The 24,736-nt window shown below is 44.6% G+C and overlaps 1 protein-coding gene across 2 annotated transcripts; it reads left to right on the top strand.

Annotated features, from left to right (window-relative positions):
- The first annotated feature begins 827 nt into the window (after positions 1-827).
- Positions 828-24,019, top strand: TTC34 (tetratricopeptide repeat domain 34). Of its 2 annotated transcripts, XM_081870848.1 has the most exons (9): positions 828-858; positions 2,311-2,425; positions 2,583-4,208; positions 5,397-5,622; positions 7,734-7,926; positions 10,216-10,382; positions 12,795-13,065; positions 14,185-14,399; positions 23,418-24,019. In XM_081870848.1, exons 2-9 carry the CDS (start codon positions 2,409-2,411, stop codon positions 23,937-23,939), a joined length of 3,237 nt encoding a protein of 1,078 aa, XP_081726974.1. In that variant the 5' UTR covers positions 828-858; positions 2,311-2,408; the 3' UTR covers positions 23,940-24,019. The 2 variants fall into 2 exon arrangements, with proteins under 2 accessions (XP_081726974.1, XP_081726975.1); XM_081870849.1 differs by lacking the exon at positions 2,311-2,425 and having other exon boundaries at positions 830-858.
- The last annotated feature ends 717 nt before the right edge of the window (positions 24,020-24,736 follow it).

Raw genomic sequence — 24,736 nt, 5'->3', positions numbered from 1 at the left:
GCAGGGCTAAGCTGGCACTCCTGATCTGAAGTGCAATTTTCTGCATTTATTCCACAATTTGGGGGTTTTTTATTTAAATGCTCGTTAAAATTTATCAGATTTTTCCTAATATACACCTTTTTGTATGCAGTCTTGATTAATTTGAGGCATTTTCTGTGTGCTGCTTTAACTAAACTTCACACTTTCCTCTGATGTATTTTTGCTTGAAGAATGAAATTGCAAAATTCAGGGTAGTGTAAATTTCAAAGAATAATTGTGTCCTGGTTTGTATATTGATTCAGCAGAATTAATGGACCAGAGGTAGCAGGTCCATTAGTGTTGAAGGGTCTGTTCTGAGTAGCACCCACATTAGATACCACCCATTATCTGTGTACGTGGATCTGCATAGGAAGGCTATCTTCAACCAAATCAGACTATTGAATCCATGTAGCTCAGTATTGTCTACACTGAGTGGGCTTTCAGACAGGGGACATTTCCAGCCATACTTGGAGATGCTGGGGATTGAACCAGGTACCTTCTGCATGCAAAACATGTTCTCTGCCACTCAGCTACCGCCCACAGACACAAATTGCTTCTTTGGCTGAAGTCCCGGGGCCTTTCATGCTCTCTCTCTCTCTCTCTCTCTCTCTCTCTCCCTGCTGGGACCAAGCGGTCTGAGGCAGTGTTTACTGTCTCCTGGGAAACAGCTGAGCATGTGGTTGTCTGAGCTGCTCCTGCTTCTCCCCCCCCCCCATGCCTTCCTGCTTATGGGAGACAAGTTCTACGGTGGTGGAGACATAGCCTGAAACAGGTATCCATTCTCTCCAGTGAAAGCAGGATGGGGGCCACCAAGAATTAACGCAACCGCTTTTCTTACATGTGAGTCCCCACCCCTTTGACAGACTCTTGCTTTCTCTGTTCTGATTTTTTTCCACTGTCATCAGCAGATGGGGAAGGTGCCAGATAAATGGGAAGAGGATTCCCCCTCCCACTATAAAAACCCACACTTGCCCATTAGGGCTCAGAGGATATGTGAGTCCCTGCTTACAACCCCCACCCCCACCCCAAGATAGAAAATTGGGGGGGGGGGTGCATGGGTGCATTATTCTAGCATAATTTCATGGAACTGGGTCCTCTTCCTCATAAACAAAAGCAGGAGAGAGAGTTGTGTCTCCCTCTACCAATATTATCTTTAGATCTGTTGGCAACTGGGCTGTCAAAACTCTCTCATTTGCGGTAGAGGAATTGCATTTCTCCAAGGGAGGGACAAATTATCCAAAGATTCCTCAGAGCTGAAGCTCCAGCAAGAGCACAGCTTGTGTCTTCTTTTTTTCATGTGGTGCAATGGGTTGGAGTGCCTGGCTGCTAACCAGAAGGTTGGTGGTTTGAGCCCACCCAGGGATGACTGTGGGCAGGATCCTGCATTGCAGGGGTTGGACTAGATGGGTCTTGGGGTCCTTTCCAACTTTACAATTCTATGCTTCTAGACAGTGCTTTTTTCTGGTGGGATGCTGTTAGTTTCTGTTTGCCACTGTGAAGTGTTTTGGAGTCACAAGACTCTGTTTTGCATTCCACACATTCCAGACTGTTGGAAGTCTCACGGGAGATGGGAGACGGATGTGACGTTACTGGTTTCCTGTTCCTTTGTTATTCAGTTGCTCTCTGCTCTCACAGAGAGAGGATGTATTTCTTTTCTGCCTGCGTAGCTTAGTAATAAAACTTAGCAATGTAGCCCAAACTTCTTGTCTCTTCCCTGTGCTGGAAACTCTGCTGAATGGGGGATGTGCCTGGAGCCTTAACAGAGGCTCAGGTCGTTAATTATCATCGGAGGGCGATTCCAGAAGAGTCACTCGGTTGAACGCAGATTCTGACAGATGCAGGGGTACGCATAACCCTAAACATTTTGTGAATCTAACGGAAGAAGAAACTTTTTTAAAAAATCACATTTTTTGTTTCTTCTCTAGCATGGTGAACTGTCAGTTCCGTTGCTACCCCCAATGGTGGCCTCATTTCCTGTCACGGTGTTTCCTGAGTCTCAGACAGAAGCAAGTGTTTAAGGTGTTGGGTAGGAGTTGGAATCTAGCTCGGTGATTGGTCAGTTTCATTGTTACCACCTCCAATGGCAGCTTCTAAACATTTTTTTTAAGAAAAAAAACACACTTCTTCTAGGAACCTCCAGCCTGTGGGTTAAATGTGACTCTCCAGACCTAGCTATGAACGGCCCTGAGACTTTTCTGTGAACTGCCCTGAGACCTCCAGGTATAGGGCAGTATATAAATCCAAGAAATAAAATAATAATAATATCTGTCTGCCCCTTGGAATTCTCCTCAGGCCACACCCTTCATCAACCTTGCTTCACACCCTCTTTGAGCATTTTTGCCTGGCTGGGATGTGTCCCTGGACTCTGATAATGCCTTTTGCTTGCTGGGATGGAGGATAGAAACAGGTGTGAGAGAGTGCTGTTGAAAACAGCCAGCAGTGCTCTTCTTATGACCCCTTATGACCCCTTCAGAAGTATTTTGATGGATTGCAGCCACGTAAACAAGCTAAGTCTTGACATTTTTCTATCTGTTTTTCTAAAAACATATATATTTAAAAACCAGGCCTGGAAGCAGAGTAAACATGGTTGCTGATAACAGAGAGGGCACCATGTCCTCTAAGGACCAGGCGATGCAGCTCTGTGATGTGGCGGAGCAACAACTGGCTGCAGATGACCCTTCACTTGCCACTGCCTTCTACACAGCTGCATTCAGCTGCAGCGTCGCAACAGCTGTCGAAAAAGTGGCTTCCCTGGGAGAAGAGTCACGTGCCAAAGTGACGGTCACTTTATCAAAGTGGTGTCAGGATGGCGGCCCCATACCAAAGATTCAGTATGGTGGTCTGAACTACACATCACTCAGCGTCGAAATGGCAGCCATTTTTCTCTCAACCCTCAACCCCAACAACACAGCTGCCTCTCTCTGCAAGATGGAGGCCCTGCTCAAACTGGGCCGCTATGAGGAAGTGCTGCGGCGATGCGACTCTCTGCTGGACGCCCAGCCTTGTGTGGAGCTGGTCCTCACCAGGGCGTTGGCCCAGGTGCTGTCACGGACCCACTTCCAAAATGGCATCACAGGTTATCTGTGTGCTTTTGCGGAACGCCGGGGTGAGACGGTGAAGTTTGTGCGCAATCGGCAAAAGGAGCACCTTCAGCAGATAATCCAGGCGTTTTTTGACTTCGTCTCACTTCAGGAGAAGACTCGCTGCGGCAAAGGGGGCTTGGAAAACTGGCAGAGCGACTGCTACGACTTCCTGGTTGCCATTTCCCCAGAAGACATCCACCCCTGCCAGGCCCAGCCAGCCCACCTCTTGGAGAAGCACAAATGCAAAGAAGGCATCTCTGCCTACAGCGAGGCAGCCAGTGGTGCATTCTGGGGCGAAAGAGCATCTGGACTCCTCATGGACAGGGCTGCTGTGTACTTCTCTCAGGGCGGGAGGGTGGCAGAGATGATACAGGACATGACAGCTGCCTTTGAGGCAAACCCCAGCCTGGCAGCGAGGCGCTTTGAGGCCCTTTTCACCACCGGGGATGCTGAGAGGATAGAAAAACATGCCAGAGCAGCTCTGGATCTGGAGTTTGCTGCTTACAGAGAAGCTGTGTGCGCCAGACCTGAGGTCCGGAGTGATAGTGGCAAGGAGCTTCTTTCCCCAGTGATCCGAACCCTTCGCTTCCTCATTCAGATTTCTCCAGGTGCCGGGCGCGAACTAAATGTCCGCCTGGCAGACTGTTCCCTCTTGGAGGGCAATGTCCAGAGGGCCTTGGAAATCTGCAACCACCTTCTGGATTCTGAGCAAGAGACCTATTACAACACCCTTCTTGCCCTCCGGGGGTTCTGCCACCTCCATAACAAACGCTGTGCAGAAGCCCTTCAGGATTTCCAGAAGATCATAGAGTACAGCTCTCCACACCCCAGCAGTTGCATCAAGGCTCTCTGTGGCCGTGGCTTAATCCGAGCTTGGGGCAGTAGTCCTTACCTGACCGCCCTGGATTATATCACTGCCTGTAGGTTTAGATTTGAGGAGGCCAGCTTTGTCATCAAGTCCTACATACCGTGGAACCAGAGGGGCTTCCTGTTGATCGTTCTACAAGAGGAAGCAAGGAAGATACTGGAAAAGAACCAAGACCCCAGGGGCACAGCTGCCCTTCAGAACAAACCAAGAGGGCTGGATGGATCCCAGGTGAAAGAAGGGTAAGCAAATCTCCCTGGACCAATGCTTTAAAAGACAAATGAGTTGATATTGTTGTGCAGGGGTGGGGAATCTCTGCCCTGTGGGCCAAATTAGACTCAGCAGGCCTCCCCAATTGGAAATGAACGCCATTTCTGCTCTGCCACACTCACCCAGACATCCATCTGGCATCATTATACCTATAGGGCAGGTTAAGATGCAGCTAGGCCTGGAAAAGTGTTTCAGGCACCTTTCAGCAGATTGGTGGCACCTGCAAAGTCCTGTGTTCGAATGGGGAAGCTTTTTGGCCCAGCAGGTCAAATCTTTATCTCCCCATCTGCCCACAGGCCAACTTCGACAGGTGGATGGGGCCAACCACCTCTCATGAGCACTTCTCCATTGCATGTGTGAAGCTCTCCTTGACTTTTTTTTATTAAAAAATATTTTATTTTGACAAAGTAATAACCAAAAATAAATAAGGATAAAAATGTGCACCCCACCACCAAGACCATTCCATTGTAACTATCCAACCTCCCAAAATTTCAACACCTCTTGAGATGGTTTGACCCCTTTCCGTTTATTATTATTATTATTTCTACCCCACCCAACAGTACAAATTCTACAAACACCTTCCATATCTCCTCAAAATCAACTCTCCTGCATATTCCCCATCTTACCATAATGGCACATGTTAATTCATCATTAATAGCTATATCCCACATCTGTTTATACCATTCTTCCATTTTACATTCTGCTGGCCCCTTCCACTTTCATGCATCTATCAATAAATTTGTGAGCAAGTCCTTCATAGCCTGCGAACCTTTCACCCCATCGTAAATTGATAATAATGCTGCCTCTGGACCTTTGGTCAGCTTTAACTCAGTGATTTCTGTTATCTCCTTAAACACCCTTTGCCGGAAAAATAGTACATATTTACACCCCCACCACATGTGAATATAATTCCCTGTTTCCTGGCATCCCCTCCAACATAACACTGAATATTCCTTGTTCTCCTTGCCTTTTAAGCCTCTCCTTGTGCTTTGCACACCCTGCAGAGACATAAATAACGCTGTCCATCTTTCTTGGGCTGCCTTCAGGGCTACTGTAGACATGTTGTTTGGATACTGGAAAGACCTAATATACAAGTGTTAGAGAACAAGAGAGAGATAATCTGTGGGAACAACCCTACTACCCCCCCCTCTTTTTTTCAGCGATGCATCTGGAGCTTACCAGCTGGCATCTCTCCTGTTGGACCTGGATGCTTCAGATGAGACATCTCAGCTCCTCAGTGCTGATGCTCTGTACCAAATGGATCGATTAGATGAAGCTCACAAGGTCCTGTTGGTGGCTCTCTCCAAAACCTCCCAGAGATCTGCCTTCTTGGCCAGGCTGGCTCTGCTTCAGTTGAAGAAAGGCTTTCTATATGATTGCAACCAGGTAAGAGCAGTGGGATGGGGAAGGCATGCCAAAAGAAGGGGAAATCATCACTAAGGAAGCAACAAGGTAAAATGATAAAGGGTAACAAAGTGAAATGAATTTTTCAATATATAGACAGAAAACCAAATGACTTTGATACCCATAGATATGTTAACAACATTTATTACATGAAAATGGGGTTGAATCTTAAACAAAAACAAAAACACACACATGAAGAGACAAACGTACAGAAAACAAAAGGCAGTGGACAATCTTTCATTGGCGGTTTGTAAACAGAGTCTGGATGGCTGCAAGTCAGGGATTCTTTAGCTGTGATTATCAGGGGTTATATTAGATGACACTTGGGATTCCTTCCAATTCTATGATTCTATGAGACTACCAAATATAAAAGCTCTATAATACAACATCTGAAACAGATAAACATGCAAACTGAACGTATGTCAAAATAATATATCCACACTGTGTGAACAACCATGGAATAATCTAAGTGAAAAAGAAACCCTCTAAGCTGTGTATGATATGTTCTTCTAGTTCCTCAGTCATATTGTTTAGATATGCTGAAATGCCACCAGAATATGTTCTTGGTCAGGTTTTCCAGTCCAGCCCACAACTGCTTCTTACCCTAGAAAGAGAGACGCGTTCACTGTTTGAGTGACTGTACTCCAAACAATGCTGCACTATAATAACTAGCTTTTAACACACAACCATTGCATGGTAGCTGAAATAATCCACAATGGTAGTTCTACTCTGCATAGGCCCATTGAAGTAAATGAGTGTGACCAACTTAGCCCCATTCACTTCAGTGGGTCTACTCTGTGCAGGACTCAGTTGAATACAACCCAGTGCCTTTACGCTATCAGTTAAGACCTAAACTATATGAACAGCTCATCACATGGGAAAGGGGGGCAGAGTATCTGCATTGCATTCAGTGGGTCACTGTTCAGTCGCTGACTTTGCCACTTAAAAGGGTCAAGTAGCAGACAAGGAAAATGTCTTCATCCTGAGACCTTGGAGAGGGGCTGCCAGTCAGAGCAGACCAGAAGTAGCCAGTGTGGTACCCTACAGATGCTATGAACTCCAATTCCCTATTCCTGCTGTGTCCTAAATCCCCATTCTGAAATCCAGGTGTGCGGTGAACCATTGGCAGGGCAGGAATTTTTGCAAGGGTCATCCACAAAGTGCTTGTAGGCATAGTAAATCAAAAATCAAACACACATCGTTTGGCCATGAATTAAGATTGTTGACTTTTGGAAAGCTAGTTCAGAACAACCTATAACTTAACAGCAGAGGGCACTCTTATCTTTGCTTAGGACTTGCAGAAACTCACAGTGTCCGCATAGGAACCTATTTTAGCTGCTTTTTGTAGAGATGCTCCAAGACATATAGCCCTGGCTTACATGCAAGGGCATGGCTGTCTAGGCTTTGGAGAGCTAACAAAAACATCTTAATCCTGTGCTATTTTAACACATCACAACTCTGAAAAAAGATCTTGTAATCTGTAAGGAATCTGCTTGATTGGATCTGCTTTTTCCAGGCATATTGGGAAAGGGAAAGGAGTTAGATGGGGCAATGAAATCTCTGCTCCCAGCTGCTGGAAATTTTACTCTATCTACCCCGCTTCCCAGAAACTACCTCTATGCACCCAATTTGATCTTTCCAAAACAATACCTGAACTGAAACACAGCTATCCTTCGAAATTCGCACTTCTCCCCATTTTGCAATGCCTTTCTCCAATCCAAAAATGTGTATATTGGGGAAAAGTGTGAATAATTAATGTAGTGCATCTAAATATGTGATGTTGGGGGAAATTGCTTGCAAAAGTTGTACGTCAGGAGAAATTTGCACTAAAATGCTGGCACATTTCAACAGAATATTTTTTTTAATTGCAAACTGACATGCAAATGTGGAGAACCGAATCTAAGACAGGAGGTGAGGGAATGAGAAATGTCCGAAACCCAGAATGGACAGATCCACCCATCTGCCCGGATTTCTTTAGTTGTGATTCCTGCACTATAGATGGCCCTTGGGGTTCCCTTCCGACTCGAGAGTTCTGTGATTCATCCCTAAATCTTGGTCTGATTCCTCTTTTCTCTGTGTTTCCTTTACTGAAGCTGCTCAAGAAAATGACCCAAACTGGGGAGACCTCCTGCCTCCTGACGGTCGTGAAGATTTTAAAAGAGGAAGATCGAGCATTGGTGCAAAGCCACTGTCACTCCAGGGCTATGACGATCCTAAAGAACAAGCAAGGGGGAGGTTACATCAAAGAAGCCATCCTCTACCTCTCCTTTGCCATCACCGCAGCAGGTGAGACACCCCACGGTAGCCGACTTTGCGCAAAACCAGGCACGCAGGTCAATACTAATGGGCAAAACCTATCCCTCCTCCTTTATTTCTACAGGTTTTTTTAATCCCCCACACTCTTGAATATATATGGGGACTAGACTACCGTATTTTTCGCTCTATAAGACACACCAGACCACAAGACACACCTAGTTTTTGGAGGAGGAAAACAAGAAAAAATATATTCTGAATCTCAGAAGCCAGAACAGCAAGAGGGATCGCTACGCAGTAAATCTTGCTGTTCTGGCTTCTGGAATAGCTGCGCAGCCTGCATTCGCTCCATAAGACGCACACACATTTCCTCTTACTTTTTAGGAGGGAAAAAGTGAGTCTTATAGAGCAAAAAATATGGTACTTCAATGCACTCTTTGTGGGGCTGCCCTTGAAGATAATAATATTTAAAAAATAATAAAATCTTATTTATATCCCGCCCTCCCCAGCCGAAGCCGAGCTCAGAGCGGCTAACAACAGTAAAATAATACAGCATACTAAAATCAATTCAAGATGGCAAGAGAACTTCAATGGCTTCCGGATCATAGCAGCCACATTACTTCCTGGGGTTGCATTCAGATCTCATCTATGTCAGTTTGCATTTCTTAGTACAGAAAGCATTGATCTGATAGCGTAGCGATCTTTCCTATTCTATTTAATTCAAGAGGGTTCTGGAAGCTTCTCTACGTGAAAGAAAGAAGCAGAAGCTTCATGATGTTTGGGTTATTCGTTCAGAGAAGCTGAGTTCAGCTGGTTTAAACTGGTTCTGTTATCTCTTTCTGTCAAGGTCATGCTGACTATAATAGTGAGGCCAGAAGGAGCCTAGGTTTCATTCTCTCTCTTTCTCTCTCTTTTCCTTTTGGTGTGGTGTTCCATTTATAGTGTTAAGGTTTAGTCTTCTTATAAGTAGAGTATTGTGAGTTGAAAGAGAAGCCTGCTGCCACTGGATTTTTTACGGACAGTGCCAATCCTGAATGTATTGGATTTGTGACTATTATGCTCATTTGCCTTCAGTAGCAATAAAGCTCTACTGGATGAAATGCCTCTGGTCTATTTTGGGGGGGATCCTGCAACGTGTTTAAGCTGTTACTCTGCTAACTATACATTGGAATCTACTCAGGATCAATACTGAGTAGAATTTAAATGTCAATGTAACCCCCCACCCCTACCCCCATTTTAAAACAGTTGCATTTGTTGGTTCTTTCTGGGCCCAGTTCAAGATACTCACATTAGTGCTTAAAGCCCTAAATGACTTGGGCCCCAAATATCTGAAAAATCTGCCTGCTATCTTTGCATATTTGAAAAGTCTGCCTGTTATTTCTCCAGATGCCAGGTTCAGAATTGGTTGTTTTCTGGGCCTTGGGCATATGGCACGAGTTCCTGCAAAAGAATAAAGCTCCATTTTGTTCAGGGAGATAAAAGGCACCCCTGTCTACCCAAATTGCTTGCAGCTAGAGCATATCACGGAAGAGACTTGTTGTACCTCGCAGGGAGGATTGCTGAGGCAACAAGTCTTTTCAAACTGGGTCGTGTGATAGTCAGTTGACAGTCACTGAGAAGCAGTCAAGAGCCCAGCGGAGGAACCAATGGGTGTTAGGTCTAGTTTCTACCAAAGTGGTGAACCTGTGTCTGGGCTACATCACTTCAAGATTAAGTTGGGGCTTAGCAGAGCCAGGGCACCTCCAATAATAATAATAATAATAATAATAATAATAATAATAATAAGCCTGTCCATGCAGCAGTTAAAGCCTCGGGACTAGGACCTAGGAGACCAGGGTTACAAATCACAAGGTTGTTGTGAAGATATAATGGAGAAAGGGAGAGAAGGCATGCACACCACCTTGAGCTGCTTGGAGGAACAGTGGGATCAAAATACAAAATTAATAACAATAACAGAAAAAGCAGCTATTAAATACTAATCTTAGATAGATCCTAACAAGTACTAATCAGAATTAATTAGGATGATGGAAAAGGTTCTATCTCAGATTAGGCATGTAAGGATCTGTCAAATTCACTTCTCCAATCACTAATTTCCCCAGTCTTAAATTCACTTCTACACTTTTAGCAGCAATTTGCAAAAAAAAAAAAAAAACCCAAAAAACACACACCACCCTCTGATCCTCATGAAAATTCATAAGGATTTTAGTGCAAATTTCTCCTAATATGCAGCATTTTGACTGATGTAACATTTGTGCAAGCAATTTTCATTAATGTTTCACTGATAATGTTTCATTTTCATGCACGCTTTCTGTTTTGCTCCAGGAGGTTATGCTGTCGATTCGCTTCTTAGCCGGGCCCGCTGTTACGGGCATCTTGGGCTGAAGAAAACTGCCATATTTGATTTCAATGCCATCCTAAAAGAAGACCCCACAAATGCCCAGGCACTGAGTGGGAAAGGATTTGTTCATCTAGCTCTGAACCAGAAAAAGGCAAGAATGGGGTGGTTTTATTTTTCTATTTACTTAAAGGTAAAGGTACCCCTGACCATCAGGTCCAGTCGTGACCGACTCTGGGGTTGCGCGCTCATCTCGCTCTATAGGCCGGGAGCCGGCACTTGTCCGCAGACAGCTTCCGGGTCACGTGGCCAGCGTGACTAAGCCGCTTCTGGAGAGCCAGAGCAGCACACGGAAACGCTGTTTACCTTCCTGCTGGGGAGCGGTCCCTATTTATCTACTTGCACTTTGCAGTGCTTTCGAACTGCTAGGTTGACAGGAGCTGGGACCGAACAATGGGAGCTCACCCCGTTGCGGGGATTCGAACAGCCGACCTTCCAATCGGCAAGTCCTAGGCTCCGTGGATTAACCCACAGCGCCACCCGTGTCCCGTCTATTTACTTACTTACTTACTAAACAAGAATTTGAGCCAGAGGAAGAATCATAGTTCAGTTGGTTAGAGAATGGTGCTGATATTGCAAGGTTGCAAGTTGGACCTCCGTATATTCCTGCAGAGGGTTGGATTAGATGATCTTCACCTGAAGTTAGGGGGAAGTGGGTGGACCAAGGAGTGTAAATCAGCATTCGATGACATAGTCCAGCCAGGCAAAAACATTCGAGGAGGGTGCAGAACAAGGCTAGTGAGGGACATGGCTCAGAGGGGTGTGTGGCCTAGGGAAAGTATGAAGGACAAAACAGAGAGGCAAAAAGGGCTGTGTTTGGTCCATGGGCCTGAGGTTTTCCCCATCCTGGCCTAGTGGATACAAGGACAGTCCAAGACGAACCATAGGATCATAGAACTGTAGAGTTGGAAGGGACCCCAAGGGTTATCAAGCCCAACCCTGCTATTGCTGGCTGAGGCAAAGGACAAGACAATGCTCTCAGTCAGAGTCTGGGGGTCAGCTGGGCTGGTGGGGCTGACAGATCTCTGCCCTCCAACAGGACCCCAACCTCCGTTGCCCAATTATCCCAATTGGCGGTGCCAACTCTGATTTTTTTTGGGGGAAGGGGAAGTTGTGCAGGGCTGCTCTAACCACTGCACCACTCGTTGGCTCTCAGGTCATGCCAGGATAATGATGTGAAGAAAGAGGAGGGGAAGAATGAGAGGCCCCAGGGACAGCAAGAGAGAGAAGATCTGACTGAGCTATAAAGGCTTTCTTTTCTTTCTCTGCTAAATCCTGTAAAGGCCTGGAAGGGGACAAAAAGGGATATTTTGATAAAGGTTAAACAGGATTAACATTTTGAAAACCCTCCCCCCCCACTTCCCCCCTCCTTTTCAACCATTAAATGCAAACTGTGTCTGTATCTGCAGCCCCCAAGTGGCCCGTCTTAATAGGGAAGGTTGTGATGGCTAGCTTATCTGCCTTCCGAGATAGCAGGCGCATGACAGTGAAGAGGCTTTAATGTTCCCTGTCGCATGCATCTTGCATGCATCTTTAATACCTCGGGATTGAAAAGAAAGCCCTTTGTTTACCAAACTAATAGAAAAGGCTGATAATTAAATGTCATTTTGGCTTTGAGCTGGGCAGGCGGGCAGGGAAAGCATAGAAATTAGCTCACAATACTTTTGCTCCGGCTAATTAAACTCTTTTAGCGCCTCCTTTGGTTTTGAAGGGCACACAGGAGTGTCTTATAACACCTGGTAAGTGGCAGAAGCCAATCTAGGGGAGAGTGGCTGGTCTGTGTGTGCTGTGCGCTGAGCCAAGAGGGTGTCGCAACAATGACTTAGAACGGAAGGCAAGAGGTGACCTTGAGTGAGTCGCTGCCTCTCAGCCGGACGTACCTCGCAGAGTCGTTGTATGCCCTTGAGCTCCTTGAAGAAAATGGTGGAATATAAATGCAAATAATGCTGTTGTTGATAATGATAATCAGGGCTTCCCCCCCCCCCCCAGCCAGAGTGTGCTGGAGCACAGTTCCAGCACCTTTTTCTGGAGCCTCCAAACAGCAACTCATGGTTGTATGAACCAACTCCCGAACCAATGGCTCTTCTCTTCCTCCTTCCCCCTCACACACACAACCAACGCTGACACGACTGTGCTATTGCTCCTCCCCACAGGCAGAGGCTGCTGTGAGGCCTACCCGCAGGCTGCCGAGCCATCCCTTCTTCCTCCTCATTCTGGCTGCTCTAGCAGGAGGCAGCGGGGAAGCCCATGGCGCTGGAGGAAGCAAGCGAGGAGAGAAGGGGGAGGGGAGGGGAAGCCAGGCTGTGGTGTGAGCAGATCACTGCAAGGAGGAGGAGGAAGAAGAAGAGGCAGCCTCCCCATTGTCCTGGCCCAGGTGCCCAAGGATGACCACAAGCCTGTGGATGGGAGACAACTGATAATTATGACAACAGATGATATAAACCACCCAGAGCTGTGCAAACAAATAGCAGGCTTTTCAAAAACTACTCTTGTTTTATCCACATAGGAGGCTGTGCACGATCTGACCTCAGCCCTAAGAGCCAACCCAGTGGTAGCAGTTCAAGAAATTCTTTCATTAAAGGAGGAGGCCCAGATGTTGATCCATCAGTGGCTGTATGACCACTGCAGGGCTAGGCTGTCGGAGTTCATTGCTACCAAAGAGCCACCCATTGGAGATACACTGAAGGACCTTGCTGTAGCTGGGGCATTGCTTGTGAAAATAAAGAGCAAGGACACAGAGAGTCACATGCTTTATGTGGACCTTTTAGCCGCCGATGGTAAGAGAACTTTCAAATATCCTGGAGTACCAGCTCATTATTTGGCATTACTGTCACCCACTGTTTCTTAGCAACAAATGGAACCTGGTTAGTCTTGCCAAGGTGTGATGATTATCAGCTCATGATAGGGCAGAAGCCCCAGTGTTGCAGGATGCGCTCCCATGGAAGAGGCCCCATCAGCATTGGCATTCTGCCGGCTTTCAATAATGCAGCTGTTTACCCAGGTGTTCCCTTGATCTCTTCACCTGAGTCTCCTGTTTGAACTGCTGTGTCATTATTGTGCATTTTAATTGTGGGTGTTTAGATTGTAATGTTTCTGTAGCTTGTTTTTATACTTCGTAAATAGCTTCGAAGTCTATTCTGACATTAAGCAGAATGATGATGATGATCTAGGGGTGCCGTGTTTCAAAAAGTAAAAAGCAGGACACCCCAAACGTTTTAACAAAAACGCAAAAAAAATGTGATTTTTCGATTGACTTGCCTAAAATCCAGGACAAAGCGCCACATGGAACACCATCAAATAAGCTCCAGGTGAGCTTCCCTGATGGGCAGAGAGAGACTGAGGAAATAATTTCCCCATTTTGCTTCTTCTTGTTGTTGTGATCACGAAGGGGTTCCAAAAGCTTCCTTATTTCATCAACAGCAGTTATGAACTGGTTTTCTAATGGAAAAATCCCTTCTGTCAGTGCACGGAATATTAAAATCACAGTTTGAAATGTGGGCGCACATTTCAATTTACTATGTTCAGAGTATGTTGCATGTGCATGTCTCGTGTCAGTCACCTTTACAACAGTTTTGTAAGGTAGGCTGATACCAATATTCCCATGGAGCCCTTCAGAGATCCATTGGGCAGGCAGCTGCCATTTACTGCACCAACAGAAGTATAGTGACCGGATCGAGAAAAGTAATAACACCACTCTATTCTGCTTTGGTTGTACAAAAATGTCCATGTTAGGAGAAAGTCATACTAAGATTCTGATGAATTTTCGTGAGAATGTCATCTTCTTCCTTTTAAGTTCAAATTGATATGGAAATTTAAGAAGAGAAAATGAGAAACTGAGAGAAGAAAGAACTATATTATCCTATCCCTGTAACCAGTTTATTGATATTCATTGGCAGGGAGAGACAATGAGGCTCTGGCGCACCTCCAGGGAGAGTTTGGTCACTCTGCACCCAGTGATTCCATCAATGCTCGCTTTGGAATGCTCCAGGCCAAGAAGACCCACATGAATGTCGCAGCCCATATTTTGGCCAGTTTGGCCTCAAATGACTACAAAGACATAGGATACCTGATGAGCTTCCTGAACACCAAGCAACGGCAATGCCTTGCTCAGGTAAAGCTGCCTGCTTGATGCAAATGATGTCTGTTTTTCAGCTGAAGTTATCCCTGCTTCTCCATCAGTGAACATACCAACTCGTCTAATTGAACACTATCATATTAGGAGATACGCTGGAGAAACAAGAGAGCAGTTGAACAGATAGATCTGGGATGGAGAGCCTGTGGTCTTCCAGATGTTGTTGGGCCGCAGCTCCCATCATCCTTGACCATTGTCCAAGCTGGCTGGGGCTGATGGGACTTGGAGTTCCTATCATGCATGGAAGACCACAAGTTCCTTATCTCCAGATGTTGTTGGACACCACTTGCTCTTGTGTCTGATTCTGTTCCTACATTCTGTGTTCCTCAGTAGGATTGATGGGAGTTGGAGCCCAGAAACACCTGGAGGGTCACAGGTTCACAATCTCTTCTACAATGCAAGCTGGAGAACCTGTGGACCTCAATATAGTGCTGAACTGCAAATCCCATCATCCTTGACCATGGCTTCCCAGCTGTTTTGGACTACAACTCCCATCATCCCTAGCTAGCAGAATCAGTGATCAGGGATGATGGGCATTGTAGTCCAAAAACAGATGGAGACCCAAGTTTGGAAAACTCTGTCCTTGACCATGGCCCAGAGCAGCTGGGGCCAATGGAAAAGTCCCAACAATGTATAGAGTAGCCACAGGTTCCTCATCACCATATTTTTGGACTACAACTCCTATCATGTCTGTTCCTACATTCTGTATTCACCATGCTGTTCACCATGTTGGCTGGGGTAGAAGGGAGATGGGACCTCATCTGCATTCATTCTCTCTCTCACTCACTCACTCACTCTGCTCAGGATTACACCAATATCAGTTTGGAGGTGAAAAAGAGATCCTGCATCCTGGTTCTCCCAGATGATACCTGTTCAGGTTACCCAGAATGTTGGCTTTGTTCCCCAGATCCTGTTTTCTCCAGTTGCAAGTGACACCCATCCCTTTTCAAAAACAAACAAGCTGTTTGTGGATTCTGTGAATCAGGCTGGCCTGAACAAACACAAAACAGCTCCTCCCTATAAAAAAACAAACAAACCACAAAAAACACCACCCTGTGTTGTGTGCTGATATGCTTAATAAATAAAGGGCCTGGAGAGGACTGTTTTGTATGCACCCCTCGCAAGCCAGCAGGAGGGTGTTAAGTAAGCAAGTATTAATTTATCAATCCCCGAGGCAAAGAACCTCTCTTCTCTAAATCAGGCAGGCAGTCGGAGGGGGCATATCTCTTCTGGGAGAAAGAAGCTGGGAGATTTTAAGAACTAATTGCCAATCACCGACTTAATGTGGGAGTTAAAAGGACGACCAAGAACATTACTCCAGGGGGGCAAAGTGACTCCTTACTTAGAAGCGAAATGTTTCTTAGCTACATGCATTTAGCTGCCTTTTCCCTAAGAGTCAAAACAAAATAAAAAAATTCCTTCCAGTAGCACCTTAAAGACCAACTGAGTTAGTTCTAGGTATGAGCTTTCGTGTGCATGCACACTTCTTCTGAAGAAGTGTGCATGCACACGAAAGCTCATACCTAGAACTAACTCAGTTGGTCTTTAAGGTGCTACTGGAAGGAATTTTTTTATTTTGTTTTGACCATGGCAGACCAACACGGCTACCTATCTGTAACTTTTCCCTAAGAGGTTTGCATTTCTAGCAAACTAGATTTGCAAGCCTTCCCCCTCCCAAGGTGTTAGGGAGCAACCCTAGCCTATTCCAAATAAGCCAATTTTTTTTGCCTATTCCAAATAAACAAAGGCACAAATGAGGGACACTTCCAAATTGACATGCATCAGTGGACTTGTATATATTCATAGAATCATAGAATTGTAGAGATGGAAGGGACCCTAAGGATATTCTAGTCCAACTCCCTGCAATGCAGAAATATGCAGTTGTCCCATACATTCCTTCCATGTTGAGATACATCAGCAGCTTCAGCATCAGTTACACTCAGGGCAATGTTCCCTTCTTGGGGGCTACATGCCGGTGGTGGGTGAGGCCAGAGAAAAACATGGGAGGAGCAAGGAATGCAATATTATTATTTTTTTTAGTTTTTGGGACAGTAGGCGAGTTTCTAAACACCCCCACCCACACTTCTCTGTCCTCCTCCAAGGCAGGTAAGAAGCATTCTCAGAATTCAAGGACACATTCCACACTCAAGGAGGATTCAAAGCAGGGATGGAGAGGCGAGTGGCTCAGAGACATGTGTGGCTTGGGGAGAGTCCCAGACAGTAAATTCAGGGACACCCCAAGACATTTTCTTGCCTGATGTCAGGGATTGGCTGGACGAAGTGGAGTGGTGGCAGGCACCATCCGGAAACCCAAGGGAAACTCCAGAGGAGGAAGTTTCGAAGCCTGGGGATTGGTGGTAGGACACCGAGGAAAGGTCAAAAGGAGAAGATTGGAAGGAAAGGCTGGGTGCTGAAGGGGCAACAGGGGTTAGTGAGCAGGAGGAAACTATGACAGGGAGCAGTTCAGACTCTGAGGCTGCAGCAGAGGAGGGGGTCAAGAGACGGCTGAAGAATCCCTCTCCTGCTGTGACAAGCTCCCCCCACCCTGGTCTGCAAGAATGCAGAGAATAATGAGGAGAGCAGAACAGACCTGCATCTGACTCCAGCCCTGACACCTGTGCAGAAGTCCATTTTACTGGCAAGCCCTGCACACCTCTGTCCACCAACATCTGCCCTGTTTTGTCTAGTGGTACTCCTAGGTCACACAGGACTGTTCTAAGCACTGTCTCTCTCAGTGACTCTCAGGTCATGCCAGGAGGCATGAGCCAGGCTCAAAGACACATTCCAGCCAGGGAAAAACTATTGGGGAAGGGGTGAAGGGCACTGAGTGAGGAGGTGTGCCCTAAGGAGCAGATAGAGAGGGCTGGAGGGCCGCCTTCAGTTTTCACCCCTGGTCTGGGACATTATGGGAAATTTGAACAGTGGGTCTGTTTCCCAGTCCCAGCCATTGCTCCATGGAAAAATGTGTGAGACCTTCAACCCCAGAGCCCCCTGCCTTGATCTCCTACAGTCATCAATCAGCAACCAACCAAAAAATCAGTATAACTATACAAGTTATTTTGGCATCCCTCCAGTTGCCCTGATATTTTGGGAGCTAAATTGGGCTGCCGTGTGCATTAGCAGTAATTTTAACAGAAGCAATTTTCTTTCCAGCTCGCGTTGCCAGCTGTAAGATGTGAGATGCAATAAAGGAACTTACTGGCAGCTGGTTTAAACATGAAGCATTTCCCTGGCCTTGGTCAAAGTCTTCAGCGATAGCTCTTTTCAAAATTCAGAGTTGCCATTCCAGTGTGGAATGAAAAGAATGAGGCAGGTGGGTATGTTTAGTCTGGAAAAGAGAAAACTGAGAGGTGAGATATCAAATATCTGAAGGGCTGCCAAATGGAAGATGGAGCAAGCTTGTTTTCTCCTGCAGGACCTGAACCAGTGGATTCAAAGGACAAGAAAGGAGATTCCTTCTAAACATTAGGAAGAACTTTCTGACGGTAAGAGCTGTTCGACAGTTTAATAGAATCCCTCTGAAGGTGATGGACTCCTTCATTTGAGGGGTTTTTTTAACAGATGTTGGATGGCCACCTGTAAGGGACTCCTTAGCTGTGATTCCTGCATCGCAGGCGGTTGGGCTACATGACCCTGAGGGTCCTTTCCAACTCTGCAGTTCTATGATTCTATTAATATAGCCAGTGATATAGTCACTTTAACCACAATGCCACACTCCTTCAATAACACAAGGCATGGATGAGCTCCTTTTAGTAAAGAGTAGAATAAGGCAAGAAGATCAAACCGATCCATTCTTAAGGAAATCAGCCCTGAGTGCTCACTGGAAGGACAGATCCTGAAGCTGAGGCTCCAATACTTTGACCACCTCATGAGAAGAGAAGGGGACGACAGAGGATGAGATGGTTGGACAGTGTTCTCGAAGCTACCAGCATGAGTTTGACCAAATAGCGGGAGGCAGTGGAAGACAGGAGTGCCTGGCGTGCTCTGGTCCATGGGGTCACAAAGAGTCGGACATGACTAAACAACAACAACAACAAAACAAGGATTGTCAGCTAAGCCCCCCCTTTTTTTACTCAGATTAGATCTATTAATTTCAGTGGGTCTCCTCTAAGTCATGTCCATTAATTTCAATGGGTTCGTTATTTACTTCAGGATAGATGCATTCTTTTTTAAAAAAAAATTATTAAGAGTTTAAAGATTACAAAAAGAAAGAAAAAGAATTAAACATGACAATATAATAAAATACAAAAATAAAAACACTACATGAAACATTAAATTAACAAAACAAAACAAAAACAATTAAAAACACTTCCAATATTTTCAATCTTAACTTTCATTCACTTGTTTCATTGACTTCCTCATGCCTCCCTTTTTGTATTCCACTTCAATTAACTGTTTCAGCAATTCCTTTCCATCTTCATCTGTTTTCTGTCCTGTAATTAATCTTAACATATTCTAACCTTATTTTTTCCCTTTAATACATTAACAATCTATCTGTACCTAGTTCCTTATAACATTTCTGCCAAAGCCATATAACTTCATTCCACCATTTTTCTATAGCTCATTAATTTTACAATATTTCTGTAAATAATCTTAAAAAATTTTCCAGTCTTCTTCCACCAACTCATCTCCCTGGTCTTGGATTCTGCCAGTCATTTCCGCCAATTCCATATAGTCCATCAACTTCATCTGCCATTCTTCCCGGGAGGGTAAATCTTGTGTCTTCCAATACTTCACGATGAGTATTCTTGCTGCTGTTGTTGCATACATAAAGAAAGTTCTGTCCTTCTTTGGCACCAATTGGCCGACCATGCCCAGGAGAAAGGCCTCTGGTTTCTTCAGAAATGTATATTTAAATACCTTTTTCATTTCATTGTAAATCATCTCCCAGAATGTCTTAATCCTTGGGCATGTCCACCAAAGGTGAAAGAATGTACCTTCAGTCTCATTACATTTCCAACATTTATTTCCGGGCAAATGGTAATTTTTTGCAAGCTTGACTGGTGTCATGTACCACCTGTAAATCATTTTCATTAAATTCTCTCTTAGAGCATTACATGCCGTAAATTTCATACCTGTGGTCCATAACTGTTCCCAGTCAGCCATCATTATGTTATGTCCAACATCTTGTGCCCATTTAATCATAGCAGATTTCACCGTTTCATCTTGAGTGTTCCATTTCAACAGCAAGTTATACATTCTTGACAAATTCTTAATTTTGGGATCTAACAATTCTGTTTCCAATTTTGATTTTTCCACCTGGAAGCCAACTCTTTTATCCAAGTTATATGCCTCCATTATTTGGTAATAATGAAGCCAATCTCGCACTTTGTTTTTTCATTTTTCAAAGCTCTGCAGTTTTACTCTGTCTCCATCTTGTTCCAAAATTTCCCAATATTTTGGCCATTTGGCCTCCATATTGAGTTTTTCTGTGCCTTCGCTTCCATTGGTGACAACCATCTTGGGGTTTTATTTTCTAACAAGTCCTTATATCTTATCCAAACATTAAACAATGCTTTCCTAACAATATGGTTTTTAAATGCTTTATGTGCTTTTACCTTATCATACCACAAATATGCATGCCAACCAAATACATTGTTAAAACCTTCTAAATCCAGCACATCAGTGTTTTCAAGAAGCAGCCATTCTTTCAGCCAGCAAAAAGCAGCTGATTCATAATATAGTTTAAGGTCTGGCAGGGCAAATCCACCTCTTTCTTTAGCATCAGTTTTATTCTAGGCTTCTTGCTCTGCCAGACAAATCTGGAAATGTCTCTCTGCCACAGGATGGATGCATTCAGAGTAGACCCATTGGAGTTAATAGTCTTAAGCTAGAGGCAGAGCCAAACCATTCTAGTTGCATCCCCGTCCTTCTCCCTGCTGAGTTCTACTGGGACAAAGAAGGAAGAGGATGGGCAATGCCACCCTCTAGACTGGTTGTAAGTAAAAATGACCAGTTGAGAGAAGATTCAGAGTGGTGGGGCAATGTCCTATTTGCCCTGATAAAGCAGCCCTCTGCACTGCTTGCCGATGGCATTGCTTATTGCTTAAACATTTGCTCTGCAGCAGTGTGATGAAAGTGTTGTTTTTGTTTCTGAGTGCTATAAGAGCAGTAATGAGAAATCCATTAGAGCCACGGTGTCCTAATGAAGGTCCCCTGATTGTCCTTCATGAATTGAAATGGAAGGAAAGAGCTAACTCCTAGGGGCTGTGGGGGCTTAGGCCCCCATAATAAAATATTTAAGATATTTTTTCTCCACGTGATGTTATCTGAGTTATCAATATTCTTCCTTGTTCGTCTTTAAATAGTTTCTTGGGGGTCCAACTCTGGCTTTATATACATTACAACTCCTCTCTTTTTTGTTAAATCAGAGGTTGCAAAGTCCTTTCCCAGACTTCGATTTTTCAAAATTCTTCTATGTTTCTTTGCAATGTGTGTTTCCTGGAGGCATATCACATCCAAATTTAGCTTCTTTACAACATGTTCAATTTTATTCCTCTTACAGATAGGTAGCCGTGTTGGTCTGCCATGGTCAAAACAAAATAAAAAAATAAAAAAATTCCTTCCAGTAGCACCTTAAAGACCAACTGAGAACTAACTCAGTTGGTCTTTAAGGTGCTACTGGAAGGAATTTTTTTATTTTTTTATTTTGTTTATTCCTCTTAGTCTTATTATTCAGTCCGTTTACATTCCAAGTTAGAATTTTCAAATCCATCTTGTTCCATATTTATTTCTCTTTCTCTCCATTTCTGTTGAATCTTCCTCTTCCTGTCCAGCTTCCAGTCCCCTGTCTGGAATCCTAGAGATGTCCAACACTCAGTGGTAGAGCATCTGCCTTGCATGCAGAAGGTCTGTGTTCAGTTCCCAGCATCTACAAATAGAGCTGAAAAAGTCCATCTGAAACCCCGGAGAGCCAATCTAGACCAGTGTTTCCCAAGCTTGGGTCTCCAGGTGTATTTGGACTACAACTCACATCATCCCTAGCTAGCAGGACCAGTGGTCAGGGAATTGTAGTCCCAAAATAACTGGAGACCCAAGTTTGGGAAACACTGGTCTAGACATTACAGAGTTAGATGGACCAATGTTCTCACATGATAGAAGACAACGTCTTGTGTTTCTATGGCACTACAATGAGTCTTAAGGACGATGAGAGTTGTTAGGAGATTCTCTACCCCCCCCCCAAGAGCTACAATTCCCAGAGCTCCCTGAGAAGAGGGATTGTCTCTCAAACCACTCTGGGAATTGTAGCTGCATGTGAAGAATAGGGGTCTTCTACCAACTCTCAACATGTGTTGAGTGTTAAAGTGGTATGATACTGCTTTTAAATGTATAGTGCAGTTGGGGTCTTAGTATGGCGCAACTGGATTTTCTGTATCCGTTGCATGTTGTGATTGATCAGCTACAATGTGATCCTTCCTCCATTTCCTCAGAATATTACTTGGAGCTTCTAGTTTGCACTGTGAGAGCAGGATGTTAGATCAGATGCTCCTTTGGCCAGATCCAGTAGGCATTTATTATTTTAGCTTCACCCACTTCACAGAGAGCTTAATTCATCAGCGCCAGGATTCCTAAAAAGACATCCAGAACTGGTGAGAAGGAGAAAAAGCAACCAAATTACTGCCTTAATTTGCACTGGTACATGCTGACCTCCCCACCCACCACCCCTGGCAGAAATGTCGCTACGGCTACTTAAACCTCTTCTTGCATCGCTCACAAGTGTTTGGCGTGGAAAATCCAGATTGGTTTCAAATTGTCACTTCAGGCTGAATTCTGTGTTCCCTTTAGTAGATGACATAGAGTATACTATCCGAGAGCAACAGTGGTGTCGTGCAAGCAACTTTAAAAGCACACGGTCCTCATTTATGTATTTTTCTTCAAATGAAAGCATCATGAGTTACTGGATCCTAAGCATGTGCGCTTGGGAAGTAAAGTCATGGTGAATTTACAGGAACATAGGATGCTATCTTAGGTCAAGTCAAACCATTGGTTCATCTAGCTCAGTATTGTCAACACCCACTGGCAGTGCCTCTCCAAGGTTTCAGATAGGGGGTATTCCCAGTCCCACTTGAAAATGCCAGGGATTGATCCTGGGGCAACATCCATGCAAAACAGACAGGGGGAATTCCCAGTGTTATCCAGAAAATCAAGAGTTTAAAATTATAGAATCATAGAATTGTAGAATGGGAATGGATGTCCAAGTTCCTCTAGTCCAGGGGTGGCCAACTCCCAAGATACTGCAATCTACTCAGAGGTAAAACTGGCAGTGACCTACCCCTCTTTTGGGGGTTCAGGTAAAAATTGTTGAGCTTTTCTTAGGGAGGAGGAAAGCCCCAGTTTTGGGGGGTTCAGGTCAAAGTTGTTAGCTGTTTTTAAGGAGAAGGAAAGCCCCATTTTTCTGGGGTTCAGATCAAACATGTTGATCTTTTTTTAGGGGAGCTGAAGTTGTTGAGCTTCTTTGTGGGGAGCCAGTGACCTACCAGTGATCTACCACAGATGTGCAGTGATCTACCAGTAGGTCACGATCTACCTGTTGGACATGCCTGATCTAGTCCAGTGCAGCAATCACAGCTAAAGAATCCCTGACAGATGGCCATCCAACCTCTAGTTACAAACTTCCAACGAAGAAAAGTCCACCATCTTCCAAGTGAGTCCATTCCACTATCGAACAGCTCCTACTGTGAGAAAGTTCTTCCTAATGGTTAGTCACAGTCTCCTTCCTTGTCATTTGAATCAGTGGGTTTGGGTCCTACCCTCTGGAGCATCAGAGGACAAACTTGCTCCATCCTCCATGTGACAGCCCTTCATATATTTGAAGATGGTTCTCATATCACAGTCTCCAGGCTAAACATACCCAAGCCATTCATAGCCAACTTCTTGGGACTTTCGGCATGCAAAGCAAATACTCCACCACTGAGCTACAGCTCTTTAGTCAGACTTACTTCTGAGAAAAGAACCTAATTTAGGACTGGGGGTAACCAATATTCTTCCTGTCTCTAGGTTGCTTCCAAAGAAGGAAATGTACTGGTGAAGGAGCAATTCTACACAAAGGCTGTTGGCTACTACTCACTGGCTGTCTTGGCAAGTAAGGGCAATCCACGATATCTCCGCCAACGTGCTGCTTGCCTAGCCCACCTGAAGGACTACAATAAGGCTTTGACAGACATGGACAAGGTGATCTCCAACCACGGGAATAACAGCCTGAAGACTCAGATTGAGGACTACTGCTTGCAGGGACATCTGCTCTTGTCCACCTCCAAGGAGGAACTGGCGGTCAAGCGGTACATCCAAGCCCTTCAGCTGGAACAGTCTTTGGCTCTGACCATCATTGCTGCTGATCACGATGGGGATCCACTGTCCAAAGCGTTCCTGCAAACTGCTCAGTCCTCCTTTGCAGCAAAACGTTATGAAGAATCCTGGAAGACTGCAGAGTATGGGCTAATGATCAACCAAAACAACGCTGAGCTTAAGAGACTTAAAATAAGACTTAAACGGGAGGCATCTGGATGCAGAGTACAATAATTTATTCAGTCTGGGTCACAGGAGGTTTTCTCATGACCTGCATTTTTAAATCAACCATCTCTATTTGCATTTCCCAAAGTAACATACAGTAGTACCTCGGGTTACAGACGCTTCAGGTTACAGACTCCACTAACCCAGAAATGGTACCTCGGGTTAAGAACTTTGCTTCAGGATGAGAACAGAAATTGTGTGGTGGCGTGTTTCAGGTTAAGAACGGACCTCCAGAACAAATTAAGTTCTTAACCCGAGGTACCACTGTATTTACTAGAACGTAGTTACTCATCAGTTTTCGCACATCGCCCAATGTTGTTATAATATAGCTCCCCAAAAATGTACCAGAGCACATATTTTAGAGACAAGACATACAAGTGTGTATTTTATGAAACAGTGTGTTGAAAATTAATGTGATTTTTGGTGCATTTTTTTAAATTGCAGAGTAGTGCAGAAATGGACTTAGGAATGAGCACATTCAAAGCAGACACAGACAGACAAATGAATGGATCCATCCTTCCTTATTATTCAGTGCTTTAGTTCAGCAAACCTCCACACACTTTCTTCTTTCTTTTCTCTCTCTTTTGCTTGTATAGACTAGAGAACTTATATGGAATCATAGAATCATAGAATCATAGAGTTGGAAGAGACCACAAGGGCCATCGAGTCCAACCCCCTGCCAAGCAGGAAACACCTGGAGGTGCCTCTTATTCTGTAGAACCCTGTTTCTTGAATGCCCTCCATATAACAAAATCATACTGTCCAAGTTGTGAATTATTTTTTTTAATCAAACAAATATTTGAAAG

The sequence above is a fragment of the Podarcis erhardii genome (assembly GCF_964252035.2).
Source record: "Podarcis erhardii genome assembly, chromosome: 7".
Taxonomy (NCBI): Eukaryota; Metazoa; Chordata; class Lepidosauria; order Squamata; family Lacertidae; genus Podarcis; species Podarcis erhardii.
This window is presented reverse-complemented; position numbering and strand designations above follow the sequence as displayed.